At 29.5% G+C, this 17,563-nt stretch overlaps 5 protein-coding genes across 6 annotated transcripts in view; 1 reads left to right on the forward strand and 4 right to left on the reverse strand.

The window, feature by feature from the left end:
• LOC124499288 (uncharacterized) overlaps positions 1-2,924 on the reverse strand; it is a 48,946-nt gene extending 46,022 nt beyond the window's left edge. Inside the window, exon 1 of the mRNA XM_075731278.1 lies at positions 2,481-2,924. The gene's annotated coding sequence lies outside the window, so the exon portion shown is untranslated. The remainder of the gene's footprint in view (positions 1-2,480) is intronic.
• A 942-nt stretch (positions 2,925-3,866) lies between these two features.
• Positions 3,867-6,119, reverse strand: shop (sulfite oxidase). The gene is made up of 4 exons (XM_047063865.2): positions 5,832-6,119; positions 5,393-5,745; positions 5,116-5,339; positions 3,867-5,050 (listed from the first exon to the last, which is right to left on the reverse strand). The coding sequence occupies exons 1-4, from the start codon at positions 6,010-6,012 to the stop codon at positions 3,991-3,993; spliced, it is 1,818 nt and encodes a 605-aa protein (XP_046919821.2). The 5' UTR covers positions 6,013-6,119; the 3' UTR covers positions 3,867-3,990.
• An 83-nt stretch (positions 6,120-6,202) lies between these two features.
• LOC124499856 (uncharacterized) lies at positions 6,203-10,851 on the reverse strand. 2 transcript variants are annotated; one of them, XM_047063843.2, is made up of 3 exons: positions 10,665-10,851; positions 10,475-10,557; positions 6,203-10,380 (listed from the first exon to the last, which is right to left on the reverse strand). In XM_047063843.2, exon 3 carries the CDS (start codon positions 10,070-10,072, stop codon positions 6,959-6,961), a length of 3,114 nt encoding a protein of 1,037 aa, XP_046919799.2. In that variant the 5' UTR covers positions 10,073-10,380; positions 10,475-10,557; positions 10,665-10,851; the 3' UTR covers positions 6,203-6,958. The 2 variants fall into 2 exon arrangements, with proteins under 2 accessions (XP_046919799.2, XP_075587552.1); XM_075731437.1 differs by having other exon boundaries at positions 10,475-10,548; positions 10,665-10,748.
• Positions 10,852-10,861: 10 nt separating this feature from the next.
• On the forward strand, positions 10,862-14,817 carry Atg7 (Autophagy-related 7). The gene is made up of 6 exons (XM_047063174.2): positions 10,862-10,983; positions 11,092-11,784; positions 11,877-13,176; positions 13,255-13,385; positions 13,456-13,823; positions 13,884-14,817. Exons 2-6 carry the CDS (start codon positions 11,416-11,418, stop codon positions 14,305-14,307), a joined length of 2,592 nt encoding a protein of 863 aa, XP_046919130.2. The 5' UTR covers positions 10,862-10,983; positions 11,092-11,415; the 3' UTR covers positions 14,308-14,817.
• LOC124499918 (CXXC motif containing zinc binding protein) lies at positions 14,606-15,827 on the reverse strand. The gene is made up of 3 exons (XM_047063917.2): positions 15,491-15,827; positions 15,227-15,365; positions 14,606-15,163 (listed from the first exon to the last, which is right to left on the reverse strand). Exons 1-3 carry the CDS (start codon positions 15,629-15,631, stop codon positions 14,895-14,897), a joined length of 549 nt encoding a protein of 182 aa, XP_046919873.1. The 5' UTR covers positions 15,632-15,827; the 3' UTR covers positions 14,606-14,894.
• Between the last annotated feature and the right edge of the window lie 1,736 nt (positions 15,828-17,563).

A 17,563-nucleotide genomic window follows, 5' to 3' on the forward strand; every position in this document is an offset into this window, starting at 1 on the left:
TTTATTTATGAAACCAAAAATCATTGGAAGAAAAAAAAGAAAGAAATCCAAAAATGAAATAAACACAAACTTTGAAAATGAACGTAAACGATTCTTAAATTACAAATTCAGTAACAAATATAAAATGGTTGAAAGCTAAAGAGAGAGAGAGAAATTATTTTTGATCAAACGATACAGATGACGACAAGTCAATTTGATTTTTTTTTACAAAATACTTCTAGTTGTTGTTGTTGTTGTTGTTGTTGGACCAACCAATTTTCAGCTCAAATGATTTTGAATGAATAATTTTTTCATCATCATCATCATCATCTCTGCTATCGTTATGTTTATATACACCCACACACACACACACACATACACACAATGATCCGATTATTTGTTTTATATATTGGATTTTTTTTTCTTCTTCGTTGCAATTCACCGGAAAATTGTGTTTGTGTGTGTGTGTGGATGGATTTCGATCAATTGAATTGATTTTTTTTATTCTTTCTTTCTTCAAAAATATTCACCATATATATATACACATGGATGGAATTTTTCTTCTGATGTTGCCGGAATGAAAAAAAAAATTTTTTTTTTTTATTCTTCGGTTCATGTTTGATATACATATAAACCATTATAATGATGATTTTCGATACATTTTCTTATTTTTTTCGCAATATACAATGAACCATGAACAAACGAAAAAAAATGAAATAAATCTCTGTGTATTTTTTTCTCTCGTTGTTGTTGTTGTCGTTGTTGTTGTTGTTGTGAATAATTTTGTAACAAACAAACATTAAACATTAACCCAATTTTTGTGGTGTTTTGAATGAATGAATGAATGAATGGGAAAAAAAAAAATTTTCATCAAGATTTTATAACAAACCAGAATTTTACAGAATTTTAAAATTTTAAAGAATTAAATTGTGGCGACAAATTAATCAAAAAAAAGAGGAAGAAAATCTTTAATGTTCTCGAAAAAAAAAAATTATTTATAATCTATCATCATCAAATATTCTATGGATGGCTTTGTGTCAAATCTTTCATCACACACACACACATGGATAAATAAAACGATGAACTAAAAACCAGGCCATTTTTTTTTTCGTTTAGTTTTTTTTCTTTGTTTTCAATGGTGTTATCAACATTTTCACATCTGTTTACACATGTACAAGAATCGAAAGAAAATCTTCCCCAATAACAACAACAACAACAAGAACAGAATCGAAATCAAATCAATATGTCAGATTGATGATGATGATGATGACGATGAAAAAGATGATGATGATTATAATGATGATGATGATGATGGCATAGTTTGTATTGAATAATCAAATCGATCGTGAAATCAATGAAATGAATGTGTTATATGATAAAGAGGAAAAAAAATTTTTTTTTTTTGAAATTTTGATTTAAACAAGAAGACGAAAAAAAATCTCATCATCATTCATTTGAATGTTTCAGAAAAATCAAGTGTGAAACTTTTTTCTTTTTGTTTGTTTGTTACGTCTGGTTTCCTGAATGAATGGATGGATCATCATCATCATCATCATCATTAGATGGATGGCAAAGATATGATCTTCATACAGTGATCAATCTATTTTGTTGATGATGATGATGATGATGATGAGTATACATTATGTGAAGATATTTGTTGTATTTTTCATGTCACTCAACAACAACAACAACCAAAAAAAAAACAGAAACAACCAACACTATTTTTAAACATGATAACAAACAAAAAAAAATCATAATTTAGCACGGCAGGCACGAATTTTCAATTTTTTTTTCAATCTTTCTCTCTAACTCTTTTCGGTCACCAATTTCACTATTTATAATAGATCAGGTCGAATGTATTTGATAAACATTCAATAACAAACGAAAAGTAAAATCAGCAGAATAAATCAGCCAGTTAACAAAGTAAGTGTTTTTTTTCTTCATTTCATCATCAAAAAAAAGTAAGGAAAAAAAACCGGAAATGTCAAACCTTTTTTTCTGTTTCTGGTGATATACACGGTTTTGATTATTTATATATATACAATGCTATCACAAGTATTTCCGGTTCCGTAAATTTGTGACATTTTTCTCTGACATTATATAACATATATATACATGAAGATTTGTTTCTGATATATACAAAAAAAAAAATTATCTAGAAGAAGAAAATGAAGAATAAGAATAAGAAGAAAAAGAAAAAGAAGAAAGAATTCGAAATATTTCGATAAATGTCAATTGTCAATGGTGATTACAGTGCCTGAAGGTGAATGAAGAAAAAAAAACGATATGATAAAAATAATGATAATGATGATGACATTACATGACATGACATTCACAATATCAGTGATCATTTTTTTTCTGTCAGTTATTATTCCGGAAAAAAAGAAAGTGACATTTACAACAACAACAACAACAACAACACTGTAATACCTGTTGTCACAAAATATGTTTATGAATATGAAAAATATATCGTGATGGTCAGAAAAAATAAACAAACCTACCTTTTACTTTGAATGATGCAAAACACACAGGTACACAAAACAAATTATTAAAAATATGAGAAAAAAAAACAAAATTTCTGGTTGTTTTGAATTTTTTTCACAATAACACTGATCAGACGAATTGTTTTTGAGTTTTTATTTCTTCTTTGATTCAGCACAGAAAACACCTGAAACACCAAACACAAACACACAAACACTGACACAGACAGAGAGACGCACGAATTTATTAAGAATGAAATGATTAATTAGAAATTTAAATTCTAAATAGTGTTATATATAAGAAACAGGAGAAAAAATAAACAAACAGAATGTGTGAAGAAAAAAAAAGACACAAGAATTAAAAACCATTGGACATGAACCGAAAAAAATGAATGAATGAATAAATGAATGAATAGAGAAAGAATCGACAATAAACGATGATGATGATGGTATAAACGACACAATGAAGATGGCTACATTTTTTTCCCGGTATATGACTGCGAAAAAAAAGAAGGAAAAGAATTTTTTTCCACTTGCTCCGGTTATTGTTTGTGAGTTCACTGATTCTTTCATTCAATTCAAATATATAAACCAATGGAATGGTACGGCAAATACACACACACACACACACAAGACACACAGGCACGCATAAACACTATACTCAAGTTAACATTTTTTTTTGTGTATAAACGGTATAGTAAGGGTTTCTGACAGGCGCAATTCAAAAAAAAAAAATTTCTCTTTACCATTCTCTATTATTCTTTATATATTCAGAACCAAAAAAAAAAGTAAAGAATCAAAAATTAAAGAATATTCGTTTTTATTTATTTTATTCTCTCTCTCTCCATCTCTTTCTTTATCTACACATTTTTTCTTTTATATTTCTTATACATTAGCTGGATGAATGAAATGGATCATCATCATTATTGAATAATGAATGAATGAATGAAACAAATCAAGAGAAAATGATATTGATGATGGTGAATAAGCAAATGAACAAGAATAGCAATGAATAAATGAAATGAAATGAATGAATTGAATGAAAAAGAATAAGAATAAAAATTGAGAAAAACAAATAAACCTGAAAATGTGAATGAATTCATCCATGAATAATAAAATGATGACGATGTAACAGGAGAGAGAGAGAGAGAGAGAAAGAGTGAAAGAAATTCGTTTTTTTTTATCTTGTTTGATCCAAATTTTATCACAGAAAAAAAAATCATGTTAAGGTGTCCATATTTGTGTGTGTGTGTGTAGAATCTGAAGAATTGAAAATTATTCTATTTTCAACTTTTTCAACTGTACATTTATCATTTTTGAATTTTTGTTTTTTGATTTTTTTTTCACGAAAACATTACCACCATCTATCGATTTGGATTCGAAAAAAAATAAATGTTAACTTTATCATTTATTTTTTGAAAAATTGCAATGATAACTTTTTTTATTTTTTTGGTCTTGTTTTTGAAAATTAAAAACGTAAAGGTAAAAAAAAATTCAGTTTGGTTTTCAGAATATAAAATTTTTTCGAGTATTAATCAATACGTATGTTGACACGATGCCAGGAATTATTTAAAAGGCCACGAAAATTCCAAATTTCAGCACTAGTAGCTGGTTGAGTATTATGACTGGAATCGAATGCACGACATATGATTTGTATTTGATTTCCTTGATATAATTGTTCCGTTTTCAATGGTAAATCCAATTGCCACAATGTCCATGAATATGTGTGTGTAGATCCTTTGGTTGGTGTTTCCTGTTCAAGTTTAGCTTCATACCATGTATGGCCATCATCTATTGATAAATCAACACGTATAACCGAACGTCCACCACCGCTCCATGCATAACCGGCTGCTTCAATTACTGGTTGCATTTGGCCATCGAATTCTTTCCATACAATTTTAACATGTTCCTCTGGTTTTGGTTTGCAAATAGCTGATTGAATGGGCATCTCTTGGATAGCATGTGCACGAGCAAATTCTTCCGGTGTAGCATGATTTTTGTTTGGCGGAAAACTTTTATAATCATTCCGTTGCCAATGTGATGTTGATTCATGATCATTCAAAATAATTCTAGCAAGCCATTTAACATTTCGGGCACCAACAATACCAGGTGCTATTAAACGGATAGGAAAACCATGATCAGCAGGCAATGGTTCACCATTCATTTCATAAGCCAATATAAATTCAGCATTCGGATCTAAAGCTTTATCAGCTGGAACACTTGCACCATACGGTGCAGCAGTAGCATCCAGATCTAATCCTTCAAATTGCACATGTTTAATCGATGGATGATCAAGTTGTGCTTGGCAATAATTTAACACATCCATTAGTTTGGCACCACTCCATCGAGTATTACCAATTGCACCCAATTTCCATCCAATTCCTTTTACTTGTTTAACTTTATTGAGATCATCACGTCGATTACCACCACATTGTATTACACTAGTTACAGTATGTTTTGGAAACAATGTTTTCAATTGTTCCAAACTAAATTCAAATGTATCATTCAATCCAAAACCTTCAACTTCGAGAACATAATCATCAACATCAACACGTGGAACTGAAAGATGATTACGGATGAAAAATTTTTCACTACAAAGAAAAAAAATAGAAATGAGAGTTAATTTCATAGGAAAAAAAAGAATAACAAAAATTACTTTGGAGTGTGGAAATTTTGCACTAAAATTTCACCGGGTGTTTCAGCATTGAAAGGTTTATCATGATGTAACAACAATGATGGATCACGTACAGGAATGAATTCAAATGAATCGGAATCATTATCATTTTTATCAGGTTTTAGACGATCTTCCACTCGAAGATTGCCGATTCGATATGATTCAAGAATATCGTACACTTGTTGTGTATGATGTTGACTATAAACCTACAATTTATGGAAAAAAGTCGGATAATTGAGTGAAAAAATTACCAACATACCTTCCAGAATGGTTCAACGGAATTACCGGCACCAAGTAAAATATTATCACCACCAGGATGTTCATTTATGAATGGGGTAACATCATAAACACCAGCTTTATATACGATCCATACGCCTGAATCGGTTTTTGGATCATTGTGTTTGGCCACTTCAGCTAACGAATAAACAGGTAATCCATCGATTGGTACACCTGGAATAATTTTTGAAACGTTTTGGTTGTTTTCTTTGGCAAATAGTATCCATTTTTGTTTGAAATATAATTTATATAATGAATAAATTGACAAAGTTGCCAACAAAACACCGCCATATATTGAATGATAATCAGTCCATTTACGATCCCGAAAACGATATTCTAATTTGTAAAATTCAATTCGATTGAATCACGATTGAATCATCATTGTATATGATCAGTTTGTTGATTTGATTTATTACACATACGATTATCTTTCGTTTGTTTTGTCGATTTTGTTGTTGTTGTTGTTGATGATGATGATGATGATGATGATGAAAATAAAAATCTTTGATAATTATTCGTATACCTGAATTGTTTTGGTTGCATTCGTATACATAACAATGATGATGTTGATGGAAATATTCTAGATAAAATTCTACTCATCATCGATTGATTATTATTATTATTTTCGATTATATCTAACCTAAATCTAAAAAAAACAAGCACAACAAAATTATTCAAATGTCATTTGGACTCGTGTATGTGTGTGTGTTTATGATAATGATGAGTACATGTGATAAAAAAAAATGATGATGCTAATGATACCCAAATGAGCAATGCAAATCAAAATAGCGGATTTATATACTATTATTTTTTTTTATTGATAAATAAAATCAAAAATTAAATTAATTAATTAATTAATTAATGAGAAAAAAAATCGATAAATTGTAATTCATTTCAATTACAAATCATAAAATTTAATAATTATGATGATGATTATAATGAAAAAAAATTATTAATCATAGAAGACTTTACAAACCACAAACATGAAGAAGAAGAAGAAGAATAAATTCATGCAGAAATGATAATATAGATTTTTGTTTGTTTGTTTGTTTGTGTTTTTAAGGGACAAAATAAAAATAATTCTACCTTGTTTATAAAGCAGGTGAGAAAAAGAATCATCATCATCATCATTACGGAAGCAAAATAATTCATAGGAAAAAAAATGTAACAAGACAAGATAAAAATGAAAATTGAAATATATGCAAATTCATAATCATAATCGTTTGTATATATATATACGCTTTCAATCAATCAATCAGTATTAATGTAGAAATTTTTTTTTCCAATTGAATTTGAGTAAAAAAAAAAAAGTTTGATGAGAAAAACATTTGTCGAGCAAAACAAAAAAAAAATGGAAAAAATAATAATGAGGCAATATGATTTGCATGGCAATCGAAGAAAATGTTTAATTCATATACGGCATTTATGATTAATTGCACCATTTTTTTTGTTGTTGTTGTTGTATATTTTTTTCCCAGTATTTAAACATTTTTAAATGAGAATTATTGTTTTTTGTTTTTTTTGTTGAAATTCTGTCGAATATTCTCTATTAATTTTTCGTTATTGTAGTTATTGGTAGATTATTATTGGCCATATTATCACCATTATGGCCATTAACATCTACTGTTACATGATTATTATTCATTTGATCTTGCTGTTGTGGACAAGATGGTGATAATGTTGATGATATCATTGATGATGATGATGATAATAATGAAGTTGATGTATCCGATATTGAACACATCGCTTGTTGTATACTACGTTCCCAAATATGTAATAATAATGTAAATGAATATCTCATTGGCATATGACGCATATTACAGCCAAAATTTGAGTAAATTCTTGAGAAAAAATGACAATTTTTATATTGTTCAGATTCAAGTTCACAATATGGTGGAACATTTGGATAATCTTCTGGTATATAGACAATAATTGGTGGTACGGATGGTAAACGGCTATCATCTAAACGACAAAGTAAATGTTGACATTTAGATGAACCAAATCTACGTGCCGATAATGCTTGAACCTTAAAACGTAGATCAAGCCTAGCAATTTCACCTTGTAATATATCTGGTAATGGTTTTTTATGCGATAAACGATTCATTCGTCGTTTCCATGTTTCAATACGACGATCAACTAGGCCAGCTTTTTTCATCATTGTTTTTCCTGAAACATTATTATAACAAATGTAATTACCGCTTACATTAACACGATGTGCCAATAGATAAGGATCAGGATTCAATACGGATAATGCTGGACCAAATGTTTTATGTGCAACATGAAAATATGTTGGCTTACGAAAATTACGTGAAACAGCATCCAATAATGACTGACAAGTATCTTGCATTCGTGAATGTACGGTCGATGAACCGGATTGACTTAACAAAGACAGTGATGACATTGTAGGAATCATACCAGAAGCTGTTAATCTAGATTTATTCAATGATGGCAAATCTGCCATATTTATATTATGATTAGTAATATCCATTTTACCCATAGTTCCATTATTGGCTGATAAATTTTTATTTGCCAAAAAATTAGCCTGTGATTCAAGTGATGCTTCACATCGTTCCAACAATTCTAATGTTGTACGATTGACACCGGTTAAAATCTGATAAAGATTTCGTGTTTTATCCTTATTGGAATCATCCATATCATTTTTTTGCATAGCTTCTTTCAATGGTTCAATATATTTTTGCATTGATTGTAATTTTTCCTGATACAATTGATCTTTAGTACGAGCCGATTGTGCTGTTGGTACCGATCCAGGTGTGTTCAACGGCTGATTCTGTGGTGATGGCGTTTCAATAGAATGCGGTGGACGACTTGCTGGTGATGGCATCAATTGTGGCGCTGCTGGACTGCCTGTACCGATAAAATTAGAATTCACTGGTGAGCCATGATGATGAGCATGATGGTTAGCTGGAATCATTGTTGTTGTTTGACCAGCGCCAAGAACCGATCCACTTGTTGCCAATATTTTAGGCTGCTGTTGTTGTTGAGCACCCATTGGTTGTGTTGGCTGTACCCCAACACCTGCCATTGATTGTTGTTGCGATGGTTGTGATTGTGGCTGCTGATTTGCAGTAAGAATCTGAGCCGAAAGTAAACCTTTATTCGGTGGACCAACAGGACCTACACCGCCTCCCATTACATTATTATCGTTTGAAGGTATCGAAGTGTTGGCCGTTGTCATCATAGTTGCTTGATTACCTGGTCCTAATTGTACTGATACCTGTTGCTGTTGTTGATGTTGTCGAGCTACAGCAATTGCTTGTTGTTGATGTGATATTAAGGTTTGACCGCCAGTAGAAGATCCGGTTACAATTTGTGCTTGTTGTCCAAATTGATTAGCAAATTGAGCAGCTTGCGCCATGTTTCCAGCAGAATTTTGTGCTTGTTGCGGTTGTTGTTGAGCCATAGTTGATTGCATGTTTGCCGTGTTAACATGTTGCATTTGATTAGCTTTATTGATGAATTGTTGTTGTTGAATAGCTGTTGAAGTAGTCATACGTGATGTAGGATGTTGATCCTGGAACGGACCACTTTGTAGCTGCTGTTGCATTTGGATTTGAATCTGTTGTGTATTTATTTGTCGAGGCTGTTGTTGATGTTGTAGAACTAGAATCGGTACCGATCCTGGTTGTTGAGATGTTTGTTGCTGTTGTTGGCCAATAGTACTCATCATATGGGTTTGTCCGGAAACAGTTTGTTGGATATTAGCGGCAGCCAGTTGGGCTTGTTGTTGTAATTGCTGTCGAGGTATTCGTAACTGTATATTTTGATTAATTTGACGAATTTGGCTTGCATTTGCATTGGTAGCAGCCAACATTCGTTGATTCATCATCTGATTCGGTTGCATCATCCGAGCACTTGCCGTACCTTGTTGTTGAAGTTGTGATTGTAATGTCATTGTTGGTTGTTGATTCGATCCAACTGTCATCTGATTCGTTTGCTGTTGTTGCATTTGCATTGCAGCCAATTGTTGTTGGTTTGCTTGCTGTTGTTGAAATTGTTGTTGATTACTGACCATTATTTTAGCTTTATTAGCGGCCATTGTCATCATTTGTGGATTGGCATTGAGAACCACGTTTGCTGTACCCGATTGATTTGTTATGGCTGTTACATTTGTATTTGGTTGCTGTTGTTGATTATTACCAATAAAACTACCGGCTGTTGGTATTGCCATCATTTTATTCATTGTAACTGAAGTTGGACGCTGTGAATTATTTGTGGCCATCATTTGCTGTGATTTTTGTTGCTGTTGTTGTTGATGAATCGAATCACTAAGATGGCCACCAGTTGTAGTCATCATCATATGAGTTCCAACTGGTTTTGGTCCAACACCACCACCCATGTTATGTAATGCAATCGCATTTTGATTCATCATTTGTTGTTGTTGTTGCTGTTGTTGTTGTTGTTGCATCGATTGTTGTTTTTTAACCATAACAGTTTTAAGAAAATTCTGTGCATGATTCCAATAATCTTCTGGTGTTGGATATCTTTTGTACAAAGTATTTTCAATATCTTCTGGCACAAAGGGTAGACCAGTTTTGGCTATCGTTTCTCGCATACGCTGTAATACTCGTTGCCTTAATTCATTTGTTATATTTTTTGTAGCCTGTTGTGTTGGCTGTACCGATGTTCCAGGATTAGTGGCCATTATTATATATTAGTATTATTCCTTTAAGGATTTTGTTCGAACGATGGAAAAGAATGAGAATTGATTAAATGTGGTACACGTAAGCACCTTGAATTATTCATTCCAAAATGATAAAATGAATATCATATCAGCTGTTTTGAAAGTGTTGAAAATGAATTTTTTTTTTCTTTAGATTTTCAATTCAAACACAATTTTATGATGACTTGATAATTAAGGAATTTTTTTTTTTGTAAGAATATGATGAAATGAAACCAGGCCGGCTTTACGGGACACACTAATGTATACACAATGGAGTCTTATTTGAGGGACTATAGGACCATATATAAAAATATTAATATTCAATTTATTATTATAATATATATGGCTAGGTCTTTGGGACTAGCTAGCTAATCGAATACTCACTTGCTCATTTGCTGGCTCATTCTTCTTCATCATTCAATACCTTGGTGCGCGTGTGTCGGTAAATTTTTACAACCCTCAAATGGCTAGAGTATCATTATTTCACACAAAATAAAATAAAATAAAATAAAAAAATAGCTGTAGTAGTAGCAGTAGTAGTAGTAGTAGTAGGAAAATAAAATGTCCGATATACTTATTTGTGTAGTAGCCAGAAAAGTAGTAGCATGAAACACAATGTTAATAACTTAAAATAAAAACAAAGGTTCATCCATAAAGGTAAGAACAAAATGGAATGACTAAAATGTGTGAATCAATCAATAAATGATCATCATTGAATATTTTGATAATTAAAAGAATTTTTTATTTCACAGTTACATGAAAATGCAAAAAAATGAAAATGAAAATGAAAATTTAAAGCATCAATTTTTTTTTCTTTCTGAAAAAAAAATTAAGAACGCAAAAAAAAAATTATCCCCTCATTCGAAACGATGCTGAAAACAGTACACTATTTTGTAGGTTGTTCCCACCCCCCTCATTCTCTTTTGCGTTTTGATACAATTTTTTTCTGTCTATTTACATCTCTTACCGTTAGTTTTCTCTTTCTATCTCTCTCTATCTAGCTCTGTTATCAAGAGCTAACTCAGTGGGACAACAACAAAAAAATAATCAACTTTTTTAAAGAGTTTTTTTTTTAATTTACTCATCACCATCATCAACAACAGCGACGACGACAAAGAGGTAAAAAAAACGATAAACAAAAAAAAATGTAATCGCTTATCACCATGATGATGATGATGATGATTATATTTAATGGCGGTGACTCAATTATGAAATGATTGACGATGATTCACATTTCATCTTAATCATATCATCATCATCATTCGATTGATGAAACCAAAACAAAACAAATTATTATTACATATATTCCCTTCACGTCGATAATAATGGCTACAAATAATGATTTAAATAGTAGCAACAATAATAAAAAATCAATAATTGAATTTTTACCATTTTCAACATTGATTGATTCATCATTTTGGTTTGAAATCAAACGAATCAAATTAGATGTACTAAAATTATCAACAACACCTATCGATATTTGTCCATCATTTTCTGTTCATACAAATATACCCGGTATAGTTACATTGAATTATGAAGCATTTGAATCATATGATAAATTATGTACAAGACGTGAACATACTGATTTAGATGAAGATTTATTCTATTTAAATGGTCAATTAATAATCTATAATACTCGTGATGAATTTGAAACAACTGATAAACATGTTCTTATTAATCAACAAGGAAAATTAGTAAGTATTGCTTCTGGTTTTTTTTGTAACGTAAAAAAAATTATGATTTTGTATTCTAATCAATCATCATCATCATCATCATCATAATATAGATTTGGGACGCATTAAATGATGAAACACTTTGTTCAAAAGTTGATTCATCATTAGAATATTATCTTGCTCGATTCTTTATGATTGTTTATGGTGATTTTAAATCATATGATTTTAATTTTTGGAATGCCTATCCTTCATTATCATTTCCACCGCATTGTTTTCGACTAAATTCACCAAATAATATCAAATGGAATCATCATTTTAGCTATGAACAAACCAATAGACTATGGCAATCATTTAAAAACATTCCAATGAAACAGCGATTATTTTTTGTTATTCTTTTGAAACCAACTAATAATAATAATAATAAGACTAATGATGGCCATAATAATGCTGTTTATTTTCAAAATTATGATCCTGAAATCGTTTTATTCAAAAATTTTTGGTCATTAGATTTCATTCAAAATTTATCAAATACAAAACAACAAGATGTAAAAATTATATTCACTTTTAGTGATTATTCTTCATATCCGAATTATCCTGGCTGGCTATTACGAAACTATTTAGCTTATATTCATGTTCGTATGGCACAATTGCTGAAACAATATAGAAACAATAAAACAATATTATGGTTTGTTCAACAATGTCTATACAATACTAATTTATTGATTGGATCATTATCGATATCACGTCATTATGAATGTGAATCAACATTAAAACCACAATGGTTTGATAAAATATCTAGCCGTTCTTTTATACATAAAATTGCTATGCTACCATGGAATTATAAGAAAATATCATCAGATCAATATATACAGGGTTTCATTGAAGATGTAAACAAATTCTATAATTCTAATTCATCGGATATTACTGATTGTTCGAATGATAGAATCAATAAATCCTATGTACCGAATGCAGTTGGTTGGGAACGTAATAAAAAATTAAATAATCGTCTATTACCAAATCAAGTGAATTGTGGCAATACTTTGAAACCGGAAATCATTGCCACTGATGCATTATATTTAAATCTTAAACTAATGAAATGGCGTCTAGTACAGAATCTTGAATTAGATAAAATAAAAAATACTCATTGTTTATTGCTTGGTTCCGGTACGCTTGGTTGTAATGTAGCCCGTACATTAGTCGCTTGGGGTATCAATCACATAACAATGGTGGATAATAAAAATGTTTCATTTTCAAATCCAGCACGTCAATCATTGTATACTTATCAGGATGCAATCGGTGGTGTACAATCGAAAGCACAGGCTGCCGCTATAGCATTACGATTGATAAATCCATCCATAGAATCCAAAGGAATTGATTTGAATATCAAAATGCCTGGACATTTATTTGAAAAATGTATGTTTTTTTTCTGCAATGTTGTATGATATTTATTTATATTCAAACAAACAAACAAACAAAAAAAAATCATTGTAGCTTTTGAAGAGGAAATGAATGAAATTGAAAATTTGGAAAAATTAATCGATCAAACGGATGTTGTATTTTTGATGACCGATACTCGTGAAAGTCGATGGCTACCAACCGTGATTGCAACAGCTAAACATAAGGTATATGATTATATGATTTTGGTTATGCTGAAATTTAATAAAAAAAAAAAAATTTTTCAACAAAAAACAGATTATCATCAATGTTGCTCTTGGATTTGATTCATTTCTTGTACAACGTTTTGGTTTACGTTTACGATTAAACAATAGTATTGATCAACAATCAAAATGGCTTGATATTTATAGCAAACAAACCAAAGTTTATAATCAATTATTTCCAGACAATAATATTGAACAAACATCAAGCACAACATTACAGGCACCAATATTATTGGGAACACAGCTTGGTTGTTATTTTTGTAACGATGTTTTTGCACCATCCAATTCAACCAAAGATCGTACATTAGATCAACAATGTACGGTAACAAGACCAGGATTATCAATGATTGCTTCTGGATTCGCTGTAGAATTATTGATGTCCATTTTACAACATCCAGCCGGGTAATATCCATGCATACAATATTTTTATCATTTATTCATTTTTTTTTTGTTATTTTATAGACCTTTAGCACCATCAATGACAAGATTTCATGAACAATATAATATCAAAAAGCGAATGTCCGAATTGAATGATGAACAATTAATCGATATGGAACTATTGGATGTAGAATCATTATTGGGCATCATACCACATGAATGTCGTGGTTTTTTATCCATATATGAACAGATGACACCAAGTACACCACGTTTAGAATATTGTATTGCATGTTCAGATAAAATAATCGATAAATATCGTATGGATAAAAGAAAATTTCTTTATCAAGCAATTAATGATTCAAAATCATTGGAAACAATTACCGGTATTGAAATATTTCATAATGTTAATGATATCGATGTTAAAGAATTTGATATTGATGATAATAGCTATGATGAAGATGATAATGATGATGGAAATGATAAACAATTCGTACAAGTTGAAATCTAAATCTAATCGAAATATTATTTGCACGTATAAAACAAAATATAAATTAATATATTGTTATACATTGATAATTAACGATTACAACACTAATTCAATGCATGTGGTTTTTTTTTCACCTGAAGAAATTATTATTATCATCATCATCATTTTTATATTTGAATTTGTTTCTGTTTTTTTTCTACAATATTATGTTTTTTCTTTTTCATTTTATTTTCCATTTTTGAATGAATAAATTTGCATGCAATATTTTCGTTCGAATATCGATGCAAAAAAAAAAATGAATTTTATTCTCATAAATCAATTTCTTTAGCATTTTTTTTGTCTTTTATTTATCCAATGAATTCTCTTTTGTATGTGTGTGTGTGTGTAACAGAGATGATGGAAATAGAAAATGGTTAACAGAATATGATTTGTATAAGATAATGTTGGCAACAAAATTTGAGAATATTCTTTGTAGTTTTTTGTTTATAAAATATATATTTGAATGATGATAAAAACACAGTAGTAGTAGTAGTAGTAGGTATTAATGATTTATAGGAAGAAACATTTTGATGATGAATTGATCAATCAATCGATAAATATGATTGAAATTATTTTGTTGATTTTTTTACCGTTGTAAATCGATATTTAAAATCATAAATACCAACCGATTCATTTGAACGTTCATCATAATCGGCCCAATTCAATTCGCTTAGATCAACTTCATTGAATTCTGTTGTATTGTCCATATTTGTACATTGAAAATGATCTATTGGTTCAAATAGCAATGGATCACAGCCACGGCAATCGAATTCAACAAATGGTTTAAAATTAAGTGAATCTTCAGCTAGATATGGTCGTATTGATCCTTCGATAACAGCTTTAACAAAAAAAAAATTAAATACAAAAAAAAACACAATAAAATGATGATGATAAAACTTACAAACATTTGATGGTCTTGAACAAGTTTTACATTTGAATATTAGATTTACGAATGATTTGCCACCCATCAATGGAACTTTATTATCATCGGAAAATGTCATGAAATTTTCTGTTTCCGTACCGCAATTATTACATTTAAACTAATTTTAATTAATAAACACAACAATAACAACAACAACAACAAAAAAACAGAAATTCATTAGAATGATTGAAAAATGAAATTTTCAACCAAAAAACAAAAAAAACAAAACAAACAAAAACTTACTTTCATATGATATTCATATTGTGATGTCACCTTTAGATTGGTGACATTTTCCAATTGAGCCCATATTTCCAAAACAGATACACGCATTTTTTTCCAATGATTTGTAATACCAGATAAACAAACTATATATGAGAAAATCATGAAATGAGAAATCTGTTCAATTCAGGTTTTAGCTTTGGCTGTTGTTGTTGTTGTTGTTGTTATACTTTCTTGTGGCTACAAAACAACAAAACATTCATAATAATAAAAAAGACACATCACCAAAAAAAAAATTGAATCAAAATAATGAACACACACATTTGAAGACTGTAGCAATCGAATTGGAGACAACAACAAAAAAAATGTGTGAGAAAAAAAATTTCACACGTTATAATTTTGTGCACATATATTGTGCATGTGATGACTAAATAAAATGCATAAATCGACATATATCGACCACAAAAGTATATATAGCCGTTGTCTTCTGTAAAAAAAAAAAATTATTTTTATTACGCATGTTTTCTTGAATCTATTTTCTTTCAAGCGATTTTTTTCAAGCGGAATATCATCCGGTTCATCAATTTGTTATTCCGCTTTTTTTTCGTTCTAATATATCCATGATCGATACGACTATTGTTGTTGTTGTCATTCGGTACATTATCGATCAATCATTTAATTATTATTATTTAGATATTAAAACTTGATCAATCGATTGCATCATAATATATTGATTTCGATTGAAAACAATATTGACAAATTAGAAACAAAAGAAATAGAGTGAGAGAGAGATTGCAAAATGAAAACAATTATTGAACCTTTTTATAATCAATGAAAATATCAATTAATTAATGGGCTAGAATATTCTCATCAGATGACTGTAGATAAAGCGATGAAAAAAAAACGAAAAATTTATATCAGATCAGACTATGTTTTATTTAGTTATTCTTCATTGTCCATAATGGATCAACTGAATTCAAATCATCTATTAGATTGGTTTATCCGTTATTTTGGGTATGTTCAATGTTTATTTGTTTGTATATGCATTGAATTTCATATATTCATCACATTTTTTTTTATTGTACAGCCATCTTGGATGTCAATTAGAAAATCTAGACAAATGTCCAACAAAATGGCAACGTATACGACGTTTAATTATCAACATCATATTCAATGTGTCGGTTTTTATTTGTTTGAAATTTTTCAATCCATATTGGAATGAATCCGAAAATGTAGAAAATAATAAAAAATTATTGAGTAAATTTCTAATCAATGTATTCAAACGATATCTAATTTCAATGTTCATCAGCAATACCATATTCATCTATTGTCGCCATCATCAGATAGTCAAATTGATGAATTTCAATCAATTTAATCAAATTTATAATGAACAAAATAATAAAAATTCAACATTGATGATTAGAAAAATTTCATTCACACTAATCATATCGATATTATTTGAATTTGCTAATATTTATCATGATTTTTACTATCAACAGATTTGCATTTCAATTTTACAATTCATCACATGTATTATATTGACAATAAATTCATTAATATTTTTATTTATTGTTCATTATATTAAACAAAGTACAATATATTGTTTGGAAAAAATTTATAAACAAAATCACAATAGATATTTAAACATTATGATAACAATGAATATGATTGACAATATTCGTCGATCATCAATCAAACAAATACAACAATTAGCTAATCATAATCGTTATACAAATCAGATTCTTTCATTTCCATTAATAATTTATTTATCATCATTAATTTCTGATACATTGATTATATTTGATGATTGTTTAGAAAATTCTGGCAATAATAATTCATTGTCATATATATTATATTCAATAACAAGCTGGTCATATACAGTATATATTATTCATTTGGATATTAAAATCAATAGATTAGTTCAACAAATATTCAATACAATGATCAAACATGAATCATTATGTTCAAAGAATTGCAATCAAACATTGATGGCAACGTTTACAACAACCAAACGACAATCATCATCATCAATGGCATCGATAGAATATTTGAAGAATCAGATACAAACAATAAATTTTTATAGACAGATAAAATTTT

This window comes from Dermatophagoides farinae, chromosome 5 (assembly GCF_024713945.1).
Source record: "Dermatophagoides farinae isolate YC_2012a chromosome 5, ASM2471394v1, whole genome shotgun sequence".
NCBI lineage: Eukaryota > Metazoa > Arthropoda > Arachnida > Sarcoptiformes > Pyroglyphidae > Dermatophagoides > Dermatophagoides farinae.

Coding starts and splice junctions, on each gene's coding strand:
- shop (XM_047063865.2), bottom strand. CDS start 6,012: ATGATGAGTAGAATTTTATCTAGAATATTTCCATCAACATCATCATTG. Junction 5,746..5,831: donor AAAACAAACGAAAGATAATC/GTATGTGTAATA, acceptor TTTACAAATTAG/AATATCGTTTTCGGGATCGT. Junction 5,340..5,392: donor CCGTTGAACCATTCTGGAAG/GTATGTTGGTAA, acceptor CATAAATTGTAG/GTTTATAGTCAACATCATAC.
- LOC124499918 (XM_047063917.2), bottom strand. CDS start 15,631: ATGATTTTCTCATATATAGTTTGTTTATCTGGTATTACAAATCATTGG. Junction 15,366..15,490: donor AATATGAATATCATATGAAA/GTAAGTTTTTGT, acceptor AATTAAAATTAG/TTTAAATGTAATAATTGCGG. Junction 15,164..15,226: donor TTCAAGACCATCAAATGTTT/GTAAGTTTTATC, acceptor TTTTTGTTAAAG/CTGTTATCGAAGGATCAATA.
- LOC124499856 (XM_047063843.2), bottom strand. CDS start 10,072: ATGGCCACTAATCCTGGAACATCGGTACAGCCAACACAACAGGCTACA.
- Atg7 (XM_047063174.2), top strand. CDS start 11,416: ATGGCTACAAATAATGATTTAAATAGTAGCAACAATAATAAAAAATCA. Junction 13,177..13,254: donor TGGACATTTATTTGAAAAAT/GTATGTTTTTTT, acceptor AAATCATTGTAG/CTTTTGAAGAGGAAATGAAT. Junction 13,824..13,883: donor ATTTTACAACATCCAGCCGG/GTAATATCCATG, acceptor GTTATTTTATAG/ACCTTTAGCACCATCAATGA.